General features: G+C 45.7%; 1 protein-coding gene across 1 annotated transcript in view; it reads left to right on the forward strand.

The window, feature by feature from the left end:
• The first annotated feature begins 6,991 nt into the window (after window positions 1-6,991).
• MARCHF4 (membrane associated ring-CH-type finger 4) overlaps window positions 6,992-17,638 on the forward strand; it is an 80,980-nt gene continuing 70,333 nt past the window's right edge. The window contains exon 1 of the mRNA XM_065750475.1: window positions 6,992-8,974. Coding sequence (XP_065606547.1) covers window positions 8,513-8,974 — 462 coding nt within the window. The 5' untranslated portion in view covers window positions 6,992-8,512. The remainder of the gene's footprint in view (window positions 8,975-17,638) is intronic.

Genomic DNA, 17,638 nt, shown 5'->3' on the forward strand with positions numbered 1-17,638 from the left:
CAGCATGAAACCCAAGGACCAAAGAGAATTTCCAGCTCATCAGCAGGACAGCTTCAGCCCACTGGGAGACCCAGCGCTCAGTACCTACCTAGAGGTGTTCTGGTAGCATCCATCCCTAAAATGCTCCCCCTGCCATGAAGTGTAATTATAGAACTCCTTAACTACATAAACTTCATTCTAAATCAATTATCTCAGCAAGAATATGCATATGGTTTTGATATCTGCCTTTAATTAACACTAAGTCCGTTAGGAAGTGATAAATCTGGGCCATCACTTGGAGGTAGCAGTCTCTCACCTGACATGCTCCTGCAGCCCTGGCAGCATCGTCACCGTGCCCCAGCTCCTTTCTGAATTCTCTGCCTGGTCCACGTGCAAGGCCATAACCCTCCTTTCACAACAAGGTTTCCATGCTGTTGTACTGTTGGGGAGCCTCTCAAGAAGTGCAAGGGTCAAAAATCAACTCCTGTTTTCACTAGTGTAAATCCATTAACTTTCCCCACACACTGCTCTTGCATTTCTTCCTGCTTTCATCTCCAGCAGCACTCCATTTCCGACAGCCCTGCCTTCAAATCCACACGATCCTCTTATCCCTATCTTATCGCTTCCTGATGGAGCCCTCAGTACTTTTATCGACGGGCTCTGCACTTGTCCTTTGTGCAAAGGTGTGAGGAGAAATCACTGGGGAGAGTGATACCTGCCAGTGGAACCATCATGCACATATTAGTGACAGTTCTGAGCTTCCCTGCCAGAATTTCTCAGGCACATTGGAGCATATTGATGGAAAGGGAGAGAGCATCTCGACAGGGTGTGGGTTTGCCCCGTACTTAGTACCTGGCATTTCCAAGCATATCTGGAAACCTACTGACCGCTCCTGCTGGGAATATGATGTGAAACTGTGGTGTGTGGTGGGTACTTGTCAGTACAGGGAGAAACTAGGATGTCTCCTATGAGATTCTCCACTGTGTGTCTTTCTCCAATCTCCCGAGTCCCCTCCCTTCTCAAGACCTCAGTATGCAATGGTCACTTAGGAGAGGCCTAAAATGGTCCTCATGTCTGGACATTTTCTTCTGCCCTCCCAGAAGCTCATCTCATATCGATGAAAGTAATAAGATTATCTGACTTGTGAGTGACTTCACTGCCTGCCTTGTATTTATGCAGTCTGCATACATTTGCTTGCTGATCCAGAAACAAGCTGCTCTAGCTGAGGTTATCTGGGCAGACTAAGATGTTAAATCCTAAGATACAGATTTGTAAGATTCTGAGGAAACAGCATCTAACGTTCTGCCTGTTCAATGCTCTCAGGCAGAGCTGCAGCTCAGGAGGGCTCTCAGTCAGCACAAGATCCAGGACATCCCACCACAACATCACTATGCAGAATTCCTTTGCAAAACAGTTCCCCATTTTTTTGACAGGAAGCTAGGACATCACTAGGAGCATCCTGGACGAGGCCTCACTGGTCTAGCAGTTCCTATGTTCTTAAGCTTATTATGGCAGTGTTGTGCCACAGTAAAATCACAGAATATTCCAAGTTGGAAGGGACCCACAGGGACCATTGAGTCCAGTTTCTGGCTCCATGTAGGACCACCCAAAAATCAAATCCTATGTCTGAGAGCATTGTCAAATCACTTCTTGAACTCCAGAAGGCTTCATGAAGATCCTATGGGGCATATTTACAGTGTTACTGTGTCCAGATGTGAATCCCAGTAGCTAAGGAAACATCTGATGACATGCCAGATATTCTCAGCTCATCTTGACTGGGTGAGTACAGTGTATCTTTCAGGGTCAGCCTCTAATAGGCTTTTAAAAACCCCATTATTTTCTCTCAGTCTCATGTTAGACAAGTGAGAACTGGTTCTATGACTGTTCCATGTCGCCAAAATAATCAGTGCATCTGAGAACACAATTAGAAAATTGAAACAAATTTGACTTGACTCAGGAGAGCAGTGGAAATACCCAAATACCCAAGGGACCTGCGATTATACGCTTTCTCTTTGTTTTGTTTGTTTGTTTGTGTTAGTATCTACATTCCAGGTCCTTTTAGGTTTGGGATTTCATGGCAATTAGTGCATTCCTAGATAGTTAAAGCTGTTCAGCATCTGGCTAAATGCCTTCTGAATCCATACTGAAATGCACCATCCATTGCAGTTGTTCTGTTCAAGTCACAGCTCTGACCCAAAACAAGGGGACAAGAAATTCCCTCTAGGAGTTAAGGACAGGAAAGCTCCATGCTTGGTGTTGCCTCATCCTGAAGAGTAGTGCTGTCTTTGAAGATTTCAAATTGAAATCCTAAAGGGGGAAAGATGGGGTCTGTCCCCATCAACATTTGTGTTGTGTCTCTCACCTACTCATGCACAATGACTAGCCTCAAAACTGCTTGTAGAGGAAGCTAGATAAAACAAAGACCTGGACTTCTTTCTAAATCCAAGGAAAAAGATGTGTACGGTTGTGCTTGTGCTTGTCTGCTTGGGCTGCTACTGCAGGACATGCCTGATTTTTTTAATAAAAACAACAACAGTTCCTTCTCTTCATAGAGTAGAGAGCAAGCTGCTGTGGAAGCAGAAAAAAAAAAAAAGGCTGTTTATCTGCTCAGAGGCAGACCATGATCCTCACAGGAAGAGAAGAAATGGAAGTTCAGTCCCTGCTTGGGGATAAAGCAATAGCACAGAGACTCCCTGAGAGCAGAGTGCCATGCTTTTTGCTGCAGCCCAAGGCAGCAGAGATACTATGGCACAGCACTTCAGAAATTATTTCTGATCTCCTTTGAGAAGATCATTGTAATCAATACATGGATTATTTCTGGATGCTCAGAGGATGCATAAACCCCCACCCACTGAGTCCTGCTTCCCAGCAGCAGCATCTTTTTTATTGGCACATTTGCAACTGCCCAGAAAGAAAGAAAAAAAACAAAGAAAATATGACGGAGCTCCCTCCAGTCCCCATCTGTGTCTGCCCACAAGCTTCGTCAACTGAGTTATGGTAATTACATCACTTGAGATTTATTTAATATCTCCATCTAGGAAAAAGAACCAGGAAGTCTGCTGTGACAAGCAATCAGAGGGCACTCAGCTGATGAGCAGCTCCCCTTCACTGAGAGCAGTAGGGACCTTCAATGGATTGGATTTAAGTAATGGTGTGCCAAAGGGATCGGGCCCACACCACGGCAATCAGAGCTCCTCTGCACCATTAAGGAGCTGTAAGTGGAGCAGGAAGTGCAGTGCAGCTATTGACCGAGTAGGTGAGCATGAAAATGGGTTTAGGTAACTGTTTGCTTTCTGAGAGCTGGAAAACACAAAGGGATGTTTCTCTGGCAGCTTTCAGGCTCTCTGGTCCTGGCTGTCCCCATCAACATTTATGATGTTTATCTCTCACATACTCATGCACAATGACTAGTATGCTGTGTTCAAACTGTTAGGCTGCAGTCCACACAGTTTTCCTGCTTGCATTTACCTCTTGCAGTCTCTACCATTTTTTAAAATCTCTTACTTCACAACATTAAAAAAAAAAAAAAAGAATTTGTAATATGATTCAATATCAAAATTCCACATAAGCAAATCAAGTATCACTGCTTGCTCCAACTACCTTCTTCCTTTATGCACCCCACTGCACTGAGTTATAACTTGTACAGAGAAGTAAGCAGAAGCACATGAAGAGAAATATTTCTTTCCTCTTCATTGAGATGGCAGCTAAGGGGCAACGGCCCACACTCTGCTCTAGAAGAACGGAGTTAGGATAACTGCTGTGAGATCAATCTGCAAACTGACATTAGGAACCATCCTGACACAGGATATGTTGCAAACTTGCATAAAGGGCTGTACTGAGATGCCTGGGCATTTCCTGAAAGCACCAGGTCTCTGTAGGGGCTACCTCTAAACATGGCCTTAACAGCTCATGGTGTGGATAGCAGCAGACATGGTGCTGAGGCCCAGTCTGTATGGGTGCTTTGTAGTGCGTGTCTTCTTTATCAAGCTCTCAACCCTCTGCAGCTTACAGAATGAAAATACATTATGGATTATTAATGCTATTGCTGCTATTAAGAATAAATAAGGGTTATAGAGAGAGCATCATGCCAGAATCCCGGCCTTATTTGAAATGAGGAGGAAAAGCATGGGAGTGGTCCCACTGAAGGGAAGATCTGTCAATAGCACAGAGAGCTCAAGGTTTGCAAAAGCTGGGCTGGGGCATGCTTCTTCATGCTCTGTAATGCTCTGAACCAGAGGGCCACATTCACACCACTGGTCCCTACCCACTCATTCCTCCTCAGTAATTTACAGAGAACAATTTCTTATTCCCAGACCTTGCAGAGCTCAGGATGTCCCTGTCAGCAGCCGATATGTAAACACCCAGGAGGAACCAACCAAGAGGAATCACTTCCCACTATCAGCCCATGCACCCATGTTTTTTTCTCGCTCTTTCTGTACCCAAGGAAGGTAAGATAGTCTGCATCAGCACTGATGACTCCAGTATGCTTCCTCCCTGTGTTATCCTTGCAAATGCTGGTGGGCTCAAGAGACACAGGGCCAAAACTCCCAGAGACAGATTTTTTCTAAGAGGAGATGTTGCCCATTATTTCCTCCGCATTGCTTCCTATGGAAGGGGAACTTACTGACTCCCTAACAACATCCTGCTTTCACTAGGATATCACCAACATGGCTTGGGCCAGCTTTTTCTGGGACCTCAATCCATATCAAGGGACCTGGATGCAGCATCCAAGTGTGAAAACATTGGCTGCTGTCCCATTTACTGAAAGAGGAATAATAGTACCATCTCACCTCTGGGAAGCATATGGAGCACTTCCGATTTATTATTTGTTTTATTTATTTTGTCACATTTATCAGCCATTCAACTCTCTGGGCACACAGCCCATACATTAAAACCCAGAGTATAATATAAAGATCTCCTCTATCGTGAGCACATCCTTTCTGAAAAACCAGGCATGGCCAGGAGGGAAGGATGAAGGATGCGTTACATATGCAAAAGATGACAACAAGATATTTTTCTCCAATTCTGTTATTGATGGAACCATTCTGAAAATGTTGGTGACATCGAAATAATAGGACTAGGGCAATAAAAAGCAAGGGGGTGGAAAGCCATGCTGGAGTTTGGGCATCTAGACAGCCTCTAGTCAGCCTGTCTCATGCTCAGGAAGTCCCTAAAATGTTCTTTCCATTATTATTTCTCTAATGACCTCATTAGACACATGAAATTCTGAGAAGCCTTAAATGTATTGTAGAGATCCACAATGGCAAATCTGCCCAGCTTTTCTGAGAAACAGCAAGCTGCGATGATGAATGCTTTAACATTGCAGCATCTCGATGTGTAATATATTTGCTGGAAATTAATTGCATGTGCTAGTTTCATTTTTCGGTAGCAAATAATCAGTTTTGTTCCCTTTTTAATTAGGTAGCAACATAGATTCCTCCTCTGCTGATCATGGCACAGTGATTTACACATCACATCTTATTCTAAGAAAGACCATTTCAAATCATTGTCCTAGCACAACTTTTGGTTGTCATTAGATTCGCTGTCAGCTCTATCTCCTGAGTCTCTATTGATGAAGACCCCATGCACCCAGCTAGAAACCCAACCTGGGTTTTAGTGGATGTTATACACTTGTCATGTGGGAGCTTGAAAAAACTCTGTAGAGAAATGAAATTAAGGATCCTGTAATTTCAGTGGTGTTGACATGATGTCAGGCCCAGGCCCTGCTTTGTTTCACCAAAAAGTGTGTCCCATCTGGCAGATATTCACTGATCCTTGAGCTGAAACACTGCACTGACATTAGCAGAACCTCATAAACTGGAAGCTTCCTCATCATCTGGGCCATTAATGGGTTCAGTCCACATCAAACCAGCACCTTTTCCAACTGGAACAGCTGCAGCAGCAGAACAAAGCTCCAGTGGAGAACTCATTTTCCCCCTGTACTTGGCAGCTGAATTGGGACTGTCTGCACACAGGGCAGGACCAAGCGGGGAAAGCCACCTCTGCTGACATTTTCAGGGGAAAGCTTAATGGACTGCAGCATCTGCTACTTAAAATTTTCAAAAAGGCTGAAGAGAGTAAGAAACCGTGAGCTTTGGCTGCTATTGGTTACTCTCAGCAATAATTTCTATCTTAATTAATTCTAATTAAGCGATAGTGCTCAGTCATATTTACTCGTTATTGGGCTACAAGGAACCCATATTTCTACTGAAATATGCACTACTGAAACAAAACAAATCTATCAGCGAATGAACGCTGCTGGGGTGAGATGAAAAACATTGATTATCATCGCTATTAAACCATGAAATCCTCTGCAACTAATTAATCTGCCAGGGAAAAAAGTTTGTTAGAGAGATTCCTGCTTCCTGCCGGCAACCTGACAAACAGAAATCATCAAACACTCGATGGCTGCCACCTGCCCCTGAAAGTTTCCCCGTTCCGTAGCTCCCTGCAGCAGGCGGCGGGGAGGTGAAAAGCAGCCCGAAAACATGCCGGAGAGCCGAGGCTTGGCTCCCATCAGCTCTGCCCTGCCTCGCTGCCTTCCGGCTCCTCCGCGCCGCCGCGCCCGCCTCCCTGCACGCCCGCCCTTTCCGCAGGGCTCGCTGCGGGGTCCCGGGCGTGCCCGGCCTCGGGGGCGCGCAGCGCTGTGCCGCCGTGCCCGCGCCTCTCCTCGCGCCCGCGCTCGGCGGAGCTGTCCGCGGCTCGTGGTGCTGAAGCCGCAGCGGCCGCCCAGCCCCTTCCTCCGCCCCCCTCCCTTCTTCCCCGGCGTGGGCTCTTGCAGGCAGCCGGCAGCCTGGGGCATCAAAGGTTGGGGAGGGCTCCATTCCTCCCTTTGATTCTCCCCCCCACCCCACCCCGCCTTTTTGCTTCTTCTGCCTTTTTTTTTCCTTTTTTTTTTAAGCCGGGGGAGGGAGGAGAGCGCAGCCACGTTACACCCCTCCCTTCCTGCAAATCCCCGCTTGCACTGCAAACAATCTGCCTTCCCCATTGCATCCGAGGGAGATAGCAACAGCAACATCATCACTGCAAGCCGGATGGGAGCACAGAGAGGAGGATGCTGAGGGAGAAAGGCACACACGCACGCACCAGCTCGATGTTGCCAAAGCGGCAGGAGCCGCACGAAAAATAAGCCATGCTGCTCGGTGTGTCTGGCGCATTGTGCTCTATCAGAGCCTTTTAGGAGGAAGAAGAGAATTATCCACTCCGATTTTTTTTTCCTGACAGCAAGAGTGCGACAGACTTGCGATGGTTGAATGTCAATGCCTATGAGAGAGAACAACAGTGAGAGGAGGAGGACAGAAGGGGAGGAAAATGAAGGTGGGGATGGTGGTGAAGAGAAAGAAGCACCCTCATCCAATGCATCAAAAGGAGGTCCCTGCGATTGCTGATAGAGCCCTGGCCGCCTCACCATCCACAATGGTCTGTACAAGCTGCCAATGCGTTTGATGACGTTCCTGTTTTGTGAAAGGAGGAAAGGAAACGTGACCATGTAAGATCCACGTTTCTCCGGTCAATTACATGCGAAGAATAGGTCTGATTTCGACGGTTTTTTTTTTGGTCCAGGATGATAACTGCCTAGGGAATAATACAGCCGCCTTCCCTCATCAGTTTTGCTCTGATTTTTATTTTATTTTTTTGGTGTGGTCCAGACAACTGCTGGAATAGAGAAGGTCAGAATATATAAATATATTTAAAATATATATATGATATATATTATATATTATATATATATATATATATTAATCTCAGTACATCTGGGATTAAGCTCATTGAATGCTAATTATTTCTTTCAGGACTTTTAATATTTACAGTGAAATCTTTTAAAGGCAACAGTACATTCTGACGCCACCTGGGAGTACAGTGTTGGAGACGTAGGGTGTTTTCCCATAAACAGTGTGAAGGTCTTTTTGTTAAAGAGGCAATTTTGATAATAACAGCAGCTACCCATTTTGCATTTTGATAGCCAGACCGGCTGCTATTTTGTTCGGGTACACCCCAGGTCTCGTGCGACTGAGTTTTATTTTTTAATTAAAAAAAAAAAAAAGAAGAAGAAAAAAAAGGAAAATTACTTGAGATGCCAAATACTGTCGAGAGAACCACGTTCTCCCTCTTCCCCACACCCACCGGAGACGCGGACCCTTCTTTTTTACAGGCTTAGAGTTGCCGGAGCCGAGCTGGGCTCCCTCCGGAGCGCCGCACAGCGCCGTGCCCGCGCCCCCGGACCCCGCGGCGTGGGAGATATCTTCCCTCCTCCCGCCGATTTGCAAACAAACTTGTGGAATCCGCCCCGTCCGAGGGGGAGGGGGAGAAAAATCCCCCCGAGGAGCAGAGTGGGTTTCTTGTTTTTTTATATTATCGCAAGATTTCGGCGGGCTGCCGGGGATCTCCCCCCTCTCGCCCTCTTTTGTCGTTTCCCGGCCGGCAAGCGCAGCCCCCCCACAGCACTGAGGCCTCAGCAGATCCCCCCGACCGCGGGGCGCCCGGCTCCTGCCCTTTCTTTCCCACCCCATCCCCGCCTGTCAAGGAAAGGCACATGTTAATACCACCCGGCGCGGTCATTTTCTGCTACTGCTGCTGCGGGCTCCTCCGTCCGAGACAGATGTTGCGAAACCAAGGCCTCCTCAAGTGCCGCTGCCGCATGCTCTTCAATGACCTGAAGGTCTTCCTGCTGCGGAGACCCCCCGCGCCGCCGCCGCCCTCGCCGCCGCCGCCGCTCCCCATGCCCGGCGGCGCAGAGGCGGGGGCCGGCGGCGCCGCTCCGCTCGGGGGGCGCGGGCCCGGCTGGCGGGCGGCGGCGGCGGGCGGCGGAGCGGGCAGCCCGGGAGCCGAGGAGTGGGGCAGCCCCGCCGGGGAACCGCCCGCCTCCCTGCCCAGCAGCACCTCCTCGGATGACTTCGGCAAGGGCAAGGCCGAGGACCGCTACTCGCTGGGGAGCAGCGTCGACAGCGGCATCCGCACCCCGCTCTGCAGGATCTGCTTCCAGGGTCCCGAGCAGGTGAGGCCGCGCGCGGCGGTGGGCGGAGGGGTTGGATGTTGGCTCGTGCGGAGGGAGAGGAGATGGGCATGCTCTCCCTCCTAACCAGAACGGCCCCCAAGGGAAGAGGAGATGGGCATGCTCGCCCCTAACTAGAACAGCCCCAGCTCAGTGGGCTCTAGAGATAGAGATTCTCTCCTCTGACCAGAATGGCCCCAGCCCAGGTGCTGGGCAGGTGTCGGGTACAGATGTTGCTCAGCTGCAGCTGTGGTTCTTCATGAAAATGTTGGGGCCGTGCCCCTCTGCAGCCCAGGAGCCTTGTCTCTAGGTGCCCATCCCCAGGATCACAGCCACACAGGTGTGGCACAGCAGGAACTCGCAGTCAGAGTGCATGTCAGTGTGGGGGTCTCTGTCCCCGAGTGGTTACTCGGTTGTGATGATGCCAAGAAAGATGCGAAGGGTGGGGACTTGGTTGTGATGATTGCAGAAGGATGTGTTTAATGTGCTGTTGGCTTTTAAGAATACAACTCAGGTCTGTATGAACACGTGGTAGGAGGCAACCCCACCTCATCAGCTGTACCCAAAGCGAGAGCTCTGCAGCTTTACCAGAGCTTCTGTGCTCCCATTGCTCTTGCTAGAGGGAAAAAAAAAAAAAAAGAAACCACAAAAAAAACCAAACTGCTGGCTCCAATTGTACCTGCTGAAGCTGCAGCCTTGAAATGCTCCATGGTACAGACTGAGGTTGGGCCAATGAAGTTTCTTTCCATCAGATGAGAGAATGAAACAAATGCAATCCTGCTATAACATAAGGTGCCAACCTTGGGGCATTATTCTCCCTATTTAATGACCATTACAAGCAATTCACATGTTTTCAGGCTGGCAACTTCCATGAAATAACACGCACAGCAACATTTGCACTTATGTGACACAACTGCAAGAGCAGGGAAGGCTGCAGATCTCTGCTTGTGTGATCAAGTCCAGATGTGCAGGTAACCTTTATTCTCTGGGGTAGCTCTGTGACAGTAAAGGATCCTTGTTCAAGCATGAGTCAAGGTTCAACTTAGCTGATACCCACTGCTATTTCAGGCACACCCTGTGACACACAGGGCACGCATTAAAATCCTAAGCAAACCAGGTTTTCCTCCATGTCTTCCTTCCCCTTCATGGTCCCGTGTGCTCTGCCAAGGAAAGCCAGTGCTCACGTGAGAATGGCCACATCAGGCACGCAACCTGGCAGTCCCAGGGGGAGACGCACAGTGCTGGGCAGTGACAGTGCCTAACACTGTGTTAGTGCTGGTGGGTAACGAAGGGGGCAATGAGTTTGCATTCATCTTCAGGAGAAGCAGGGCCTGCCAACAAGTCATCTGAGTGCCCCTAGGTCCTCCACATCAGAGCTAGGTGCTCAGTAGACTGTAGCTTTCTCTAATGCTTCTGCAACTGATTGATAGTCATGAGACGCAGCTCTCACCATAGGATTTTAGGTGAAGGTTGAGGAAGTCATTCTTTTTTGGAGATGCTTTATTCTCTTCCTCACTTGACTGTCTCCTCCTTGTCTCTTCTAAAGTTGGAAGCAGTGCAACTCCCTGCCTGGGAATCTGCATTATTCCACATTTCTAGTACTCTTCTCTGGCTTACAATTCTGCCTGTGTACACGAGGAGTAGCGCATGCATGATTGGCGTTTGTGTGTGAGCAAATAGAGCCTAAGCAGAATTAAAACAGAGGTAACCTGCTTCCTTGGCAAACGTCTATGTTAGAAAATAATTGGATGCTAATTTTCATGCTTAAAGCCTGTGTAGGTTGCATTGTAAAAGTGGGACTGTTTGCTGACCATCTGCCAGCCTACCTGAGTGAGAAGCCAAGCGGATGTGACTGGCATTTAATGGAGTTTCTCTTTTTCTCTTCTCACAGTTTCTGACCAATATAATAAGACACTTACAGCTGGATTCTGCCAGTCACCCTTCAGTAGTACCTTATTCTGCAAATAATTTCTTTTTCACCAGCATGTCTTGAAAGCCTTTGCCCAGCTAAGCCTTAGCAGCAGCTGGTGAGTACAAGTCAATACATAGGCCCAAGTCAGGAGTTTTAAGGCATGCTCATATCCTGACACAGCTTTCTACAAGTATGGTTCAGAATGACTGAGAACTGAATTAATGCACTGATATCAAGACCTGCAGTTTGGTTTGTTTGGCCCTTATATCCATAAAACTCCAATGGTGCTAAATAACAGAATGGCTTAGGTTGGAAGCAACCTTAAAGATCATCTAGTACCAGCCCCCTGCCTTGGGCAGGGGTGCCAACTGCTAAATAGGCTGCCTGAATTTTTACATTCTTACTCATTGAGGTGACTGGTACTGACTTAGCATTTATTTCCCATTTGTTTTCCAGCTGAACAGCTGAGCGAAGTCTCTTCTTAAGTCCCTTGCAGCTATAGATGCCATAAATGCACGTTATTCTATACCACCCTTGCCAAGTTCATCATGAAAATGTATCCGATTGGAAAGAAAATGCAATTGCAAGTTCTTTACTGTGCAGATTAATAACAATGGCAGAAATAAATTGTGTTTTATTTACCTGTCAGAAACATCTGAAACTGCTGCAGCTGTGGGCAAATTTGCAGGGCTGCATCATAGTACCGAGAACAAAAGCCTTCATTATAAATTGACTGTTAGGCGCTCTAAGCTTATTTACCCAGATAAAATGACACTGAGTCTCCAAAAGACGTTTTAATCCTGTTTTGATTTTTTTTTTATATATATACCACAGCCAAAAAGGTTTCTTACTAATCTGGCTTCGCAAGTGGGTTTTATTTAATATCTAATGCAAAGCAAAATCTGTAGGGATTTTCACTTTAAATTTATGACTGCCCACTAAGCATAATACTGCGGGCTACTGAATTGCTTCTATCTTCAGCTCCTCATGTTTTGTTTGTGACCCTTATGAGTAAACTGATTCTTTCATTTAGAAATGTGCTGAGCACTGTAGGAAGGAGTAAAGCTCATTATTGTAGAACTGCTCCAATCCTCGTATGTTACTTGGGGAAAAACGGTAATGCAGATGAGAACGAGGGGACCTGGGAGCCCAGGTGAGCACAGCATCTCCCAGTTTGAGGGCATGGAGAGAGACCTGCTTGGGTCTGGCAGAGGAAAGAGGCAATTGCTTGTACTGAAGAAGGTTAGTGGGCTGGACTCTGCACTTGGTGATAGCGTTGCCTTTTTTGGGACTTACTTGGCATTTTCATAGGTTTTTCTGAGTAAACATCCTGCACCATCATGTCAGCTAGTTCTGAAACCATGGATTGAAAGGCAAAGTTCGAGGGAGAAAGTGAGAAAGAAAGATGCTGGAGTATTTTCTCCTGTTTTAGTTAATGCTCCATGTTTGCAGAATTTTGTCTGCTTTTCTGGATCTTTGACAATGTTCTACAAGAGAAGGAAGCTAAGACAAGCTCTGCTTTCACATATGTTTCATAGTGCTTGGTATGGATCCAAGTCGAAGGCAAGTCATGGAGAGTAGCAGGAAAATACATAGATGAGAAGTCCCTCTGCATCCACAGATACAGTGTTTGCTCATGTCACAAGGAGTTAGCAGTACAGTAGCATTTTGGATTTCTGAGCTGTGCTGAGAATAAATAGAAAGACATTCTTAGATGATACTGAGATCATTTGAAAATCAGTGTCTCAAGGACTGCTTGTAAGATTCTCAGTCAGAGTGTGCATACATCTTTTCCTACCTGTCAGTTTCTGTCTGTATTTCTCTATTTCTCTGTTCTGAGGAAGAATACCGTAAAGGTGGAGATCTGACTAGTCAGCGTGGATAGGACTGGTTGGCTAAGGAGAATCAGAGGGAATAGACTGTGATTCTTTTGCCAGCAGGCTGCTTGTTTGGGCATAGCTCAGCACTCAGGGAAAATGTTTGGAAATAGACTATTCTTCCCACCAAAGTCCCTTCCAGACTTTAAGAAGACCAGCTCATTAACATGTGAACATAGAGACCTTTAAGGAAATTGGAAGGAAAGGCAGCTTACAATGGATAGTAGGACATGCGTTTCTATGCAATATGTCATTGGGCAGTGGAGCTCCTCGCTGCAGGACATTAGCAAGCTAAAGGGCTTAACTTAGTTAAATAATGGTTGTAAAACCACGTGGACACCAAATCGTGTCTACAGTCATCAGAATTAATTAACAACAATGCATCTGAAAGTACTATACATTCTTTAGGTCTGATATTGATCTTGAGATCAGGAAAACTGAAGAGGAGCAGACCACAGGGCTGGTCTGTAGCCTCAGGGCTCACTGCTCCTTGCACACTGACAGCAAGATCTGCCTCTCTAACGCATGTCTAGATTTCATGCACCTGTAATGTAATGCAGGCACTTGCCATGGTCAGGACTTGTCTAGAGCTAAGATGGCCCTAAATGTGTAGAGACTCCTTTACACCAGGACTGCCCCACCTGGCAATTTCTGTCTCATCCTTACTCCTCAGTCTGGATGAGCATACCATTCTTGATGGTCCCATATAGTACCAGTGCACTCTGAATAACACTGAATTGCTGGTTCTTAGCATGAGCTGCTTGAAATAACAGGTGAGAATCGCAAACCTGCTCCTGTTACAAATACAGTCATGCCTATTAACTATCGTTAGCTTACTGCTTGGAAACACACCTTTAGAGAAGTCACGAACTAAGTCAAGAAATACTGCCACTCTGCAGACTGCTCTCCATAGCATAGAGAAGTGCAGGAAATCACTGGGATGCTTGATTTCTGATTTACAGCATTGTAAGACAAAGCAGAATTGGGTACCTCCTTTCTAGACTGAGATGAAGAGGAGAAGAGGTAGCTCACGGCTGAATTAGAGGCACGAGTGTGATGAGGAGCAACAACTAGCATTACAAGCAAGTGGAAAGGCAGGGAAGCTCAGGAAAGGAGATACAGGTGTTTGCTGAGGTCTGTCTAAACTGGCTAGAACATCAGCACACTGTTTTCGAACATGTTGAACCACATAATGACAGTGCAGGCGTCCCGTCCGAGTACTTTTCATAGGTGTGTTCCCACATGATTCATTTACATGGTGTTAGAAGGAGAATTATTCATTGGAAAACAGCCAGTCCTGCTAAATCTGAAGTCTAAGAGATGCTGGGCTGCAGCTCATCAGATTTCAGTCTGTATACTGCAATTTGTAACAGAAAGGAAAGGAAGAAGCTTCCTGTGACGTTCAATCCACCTCTCTGCTTTCCTTTCTTTGACTTTCAGCACTTCTATAGATAGCGTTTCTGTTTCACCTGTCCCTGAGTGAAGTCTGTACTGAGCAGGCAGAACTTTTTTGGCTTCTGAAAAGGTTTTGCTTGAGCCATCAACTGAATGGAGCCCAGGATGTCATCTATTTTAGATTTAGACTCTGTTGCCACAGAGTTGATTGGCAAAGCTCCCATTAACTTCAACAGCAAAAGGGTAGGCATCCAGTACCAGGGACTTGACCCTTGTATTTCAATAATGTTGTGCACACAGTGGGGTTTCTATAAATAATAGTGAAGGCCACTAATCCCATTGACTTTTAATTGCTCCAGGAGACAGGGCGTTCACCTTTTGTGCCTGCTGAAACTCTGATGCCTGACCCATTTATTTCAGTGCCACCAGCTAGCTCGAGGAGCAGTTTTTCTTTTCTTTCACTTTCCCCCATATAAAAGGCTTCCTGAAGGAACTTGTCTGTATTTGTGTCACTGTTTCTTAAATATACATTTCAAGCCATGATTAACAGTGGCTGATGTCAGTTAGTGACAGAACAAGCAATGCAAAAGCATGTAGCTCCATTGTTTGCATCTGTAGAGTAACTGTTATTCCCACACAGGCAACACTTGCTCCTGGAAGGGCTGTGTTTGTACAAAACTGAACTGCTTTCAGGTTGTCTTTCAAGCAAATATTCATTCACAGCAAGGGCCTCCTCCTTGGCAATCTTTTTCCTGCACTGGTGTTTTTCCATTCAAGGATGGTCCAAAGATCAGAAATACGGTTGTGCCAGAATCTGCATGACTGATAGTGCCTGTGATGCTGCATTTCCTATTTGTCCACTGCACACGTGGATACAAGTCAGTGAAAAGTGATTGGTTGTGCAAAGCTTCCTACTTCATCTACATTCCCCGTGTCAGGCCTCTCTCCAAAGCTTCTGGATGAAAGCTGTCCTTGAATCCCCCCCCCCCCCACAAGGAGCTACAAGTGCTCAGTAGCCCTTCAAATGTTGCTTACAGAGATCCACTATGAGGAGGAGGAATAAATCTGTTGTGGATTGTAGGGAAAGGCAACGGCAGATAACCAGCTTTAAGTTACCCAAAAACAAGGTGATAATCAAAAAACAATGAAAGAATGAGATTTGCTTACCCATCCCATGGATCAGGGCTCACCAAATAATCCAAAAGGAGGGATTTCCAGGTAGAGAACCATCCTTTGTGGCAGCCAGACCTTAAATGAGGTTTAGGGAGAATTGCTTTCACCTGTGCTACCAGGGCTGGCTGTGTCCCTTCACCAGGTGCTCGATCATTGGTTCAGGCTGTGACTTAGCAATTCACATGCAGGGATCATGCTATTTTAGTATGTAGGGCTCATGATTTTTGAGTGAATTGTTATGCTAGAAACAGCAGCTGAAGTCCTACACCCCAAATCCTCCCTTAACTGGAGAGAGAGTGAGGACACAACAGCCTCTCGCTAAAGAGGCATTTCAATATCCCCATCCAGTTACACCATAACTGCCAGGAGAGTATCAGCTGTGGAGAGAGCTGATTTAATGATGTGGACTGGATTAAAATAATCTGACCTGAAAAAAGGGTTATGTTTTCCTCACTCCTAGGTCTGGAGTAAAATAAAAAGATAGACTATAATCAGGATGGCCACCCAGTCCCTGTTATTAGTGGATTACTGAAGTAATGAAGCCATGTGAAGATGTTAGCTGCAAGATTGTGTGATCATCAGCTCTGCTCTATACCCATTGGCTGATTTCAATGAGATTTGACAGGGACCGGAGATCTTAATGGCATTAAATTCCTTAAAGCTTCATGAAAACTGGCTGGACAAAGATGAAGAAAACTATGAATGACCTATTGTGGGAAAGGTTACAACACTGGCTCAGATGCCCAACACACTGTAGCATATGTGTGCAACCAATGTTTTATGTTTTTGTTGCCCTCTTTTTGTTACTTATTAACTATGTTATATACTTTATACACGGCCCAAGACAATTCCTCTTCACTCAGTGTGGCCCAGGCAAGCCAAAAGGTTGGACAACCATGAAGTCTGTGGAGGAGAGAGCTTCAACAGCAAGATTTAAGAGGAATGTGTATTCTATCAGGCAAAATAAATAAATAAAGCCACAAAACAATATGATATGATTCCCCTGGAAAAGCAGGTTCAAATAATACAGAATAGCTTGTTAACTTTCTCTCTTTCTCATTTTGTCTTGTTAAACATGGTTACTTGCCTAAAATGCATTGTTTGATGTTGAAAACTTTACTTACCTTCCCATGTCCTTTAACAACTGACCTTTATCCTTTTCTGCTTCATCAGTGGTTACAGTAGAACAGATTAGGTTTTTGGCAGTGAAGAGTGATGAATGTTGCCTTCTCTCCAGTGAGGAAAAAAAGAGCAAGACCTGGCAGCTTATGTATGTAATAAATCTGGTGTCACCATGCCCCCTGTGAATAGTTGTAAAGCAGATGGTCTCCAATGACAAGATCCAGAAGATGAAGTTCTCACAAATCATTTCTTCTGTCATAGTTTTAAACTCTTTGGTGGTTTTCTCTCATCTCCTTCTATTCTTCTTTATCAAAGTCAACAAATACATCGAATTTTGGTCCTATCCATTCCATAGGACTCTAGTCTGCATAGGTTTTCCTCTGGTCCATGTTATCATCTTATCCAGACACCCTCTGTAGCTGAAACACTGATGGTGCTTTGAAAGTCATCACCCACAACAGTCACATCTGTTTAACCTGCTTCTCTGGGTATGAATGAAGGAAAGAATGGTTTAGAATACAAGAATGGTAACACAGAATGTGTCTCACAGGTTGTTTTCTTCTTCCCTGTGGAGGCCAAAGACTGACAAGGATTGCTTGGTTGACACTGTATTTACATTTGTCAGCTAAAGCATATATGTGTCATTTGGAAACAACTTTAAATGAGTTTGTAGTGCATTGAGCATTTGGGGGTGTCTGCCATCATCTGATGTAGGCACGCTGTAGCTACATCTCTGTGAAGCCTTTTCCTATGGCTACCATCATAACCTCTGCTACTGTGTGTATTTACCTTCTGTTACTTAAACCATGCACTGATATGAACTGATCCTGTCCAAGCAGTAAGCAGCGCACAGGTCTCAAGAGATCAATTAGTCCACCCATCCAAAAAACCTAACACAGGCTGATCTAACCAGTTCTTGAAGGTGAGCGTGGTTGAATACTCCACTTGTCCCTAGACACCCTGTTATAGGACTTCATGATACTTCTTCCCTCTTGTTAGCAAGTTTTATATAATAATGATTTTCTGACCTGAATCTTTCCTGCTGCAGCCCATTTCTTCTTGCCCTGCCCATTAGGAGTACAGCAAATTATTTTTGCCTTTTTCTTCTTCTTCCTTTTTTTTTTTTCCAAGTAGTAAGTAATTGAGAGCCTTATCCAGTAACTGAATGTAAATATAGCAAAAATTAAT

Source organism: Cyrtonyx montezumae, unplaced genomic scaffold, assembly GCF_038088225.1.
Source record: "Cyrtonyx montezumae isolate F1298 unplaced genomic scaffold, pur_monq_1.0 scaffold_7, whole genome shotgun sequence".
Classification (NCBI taxonomy): Eukaryota; Metazoa; Chordata; class Aves; order Galliformes; family Odontophoridae; genus Cyrtonyx; species Cyrtonyx montezumae.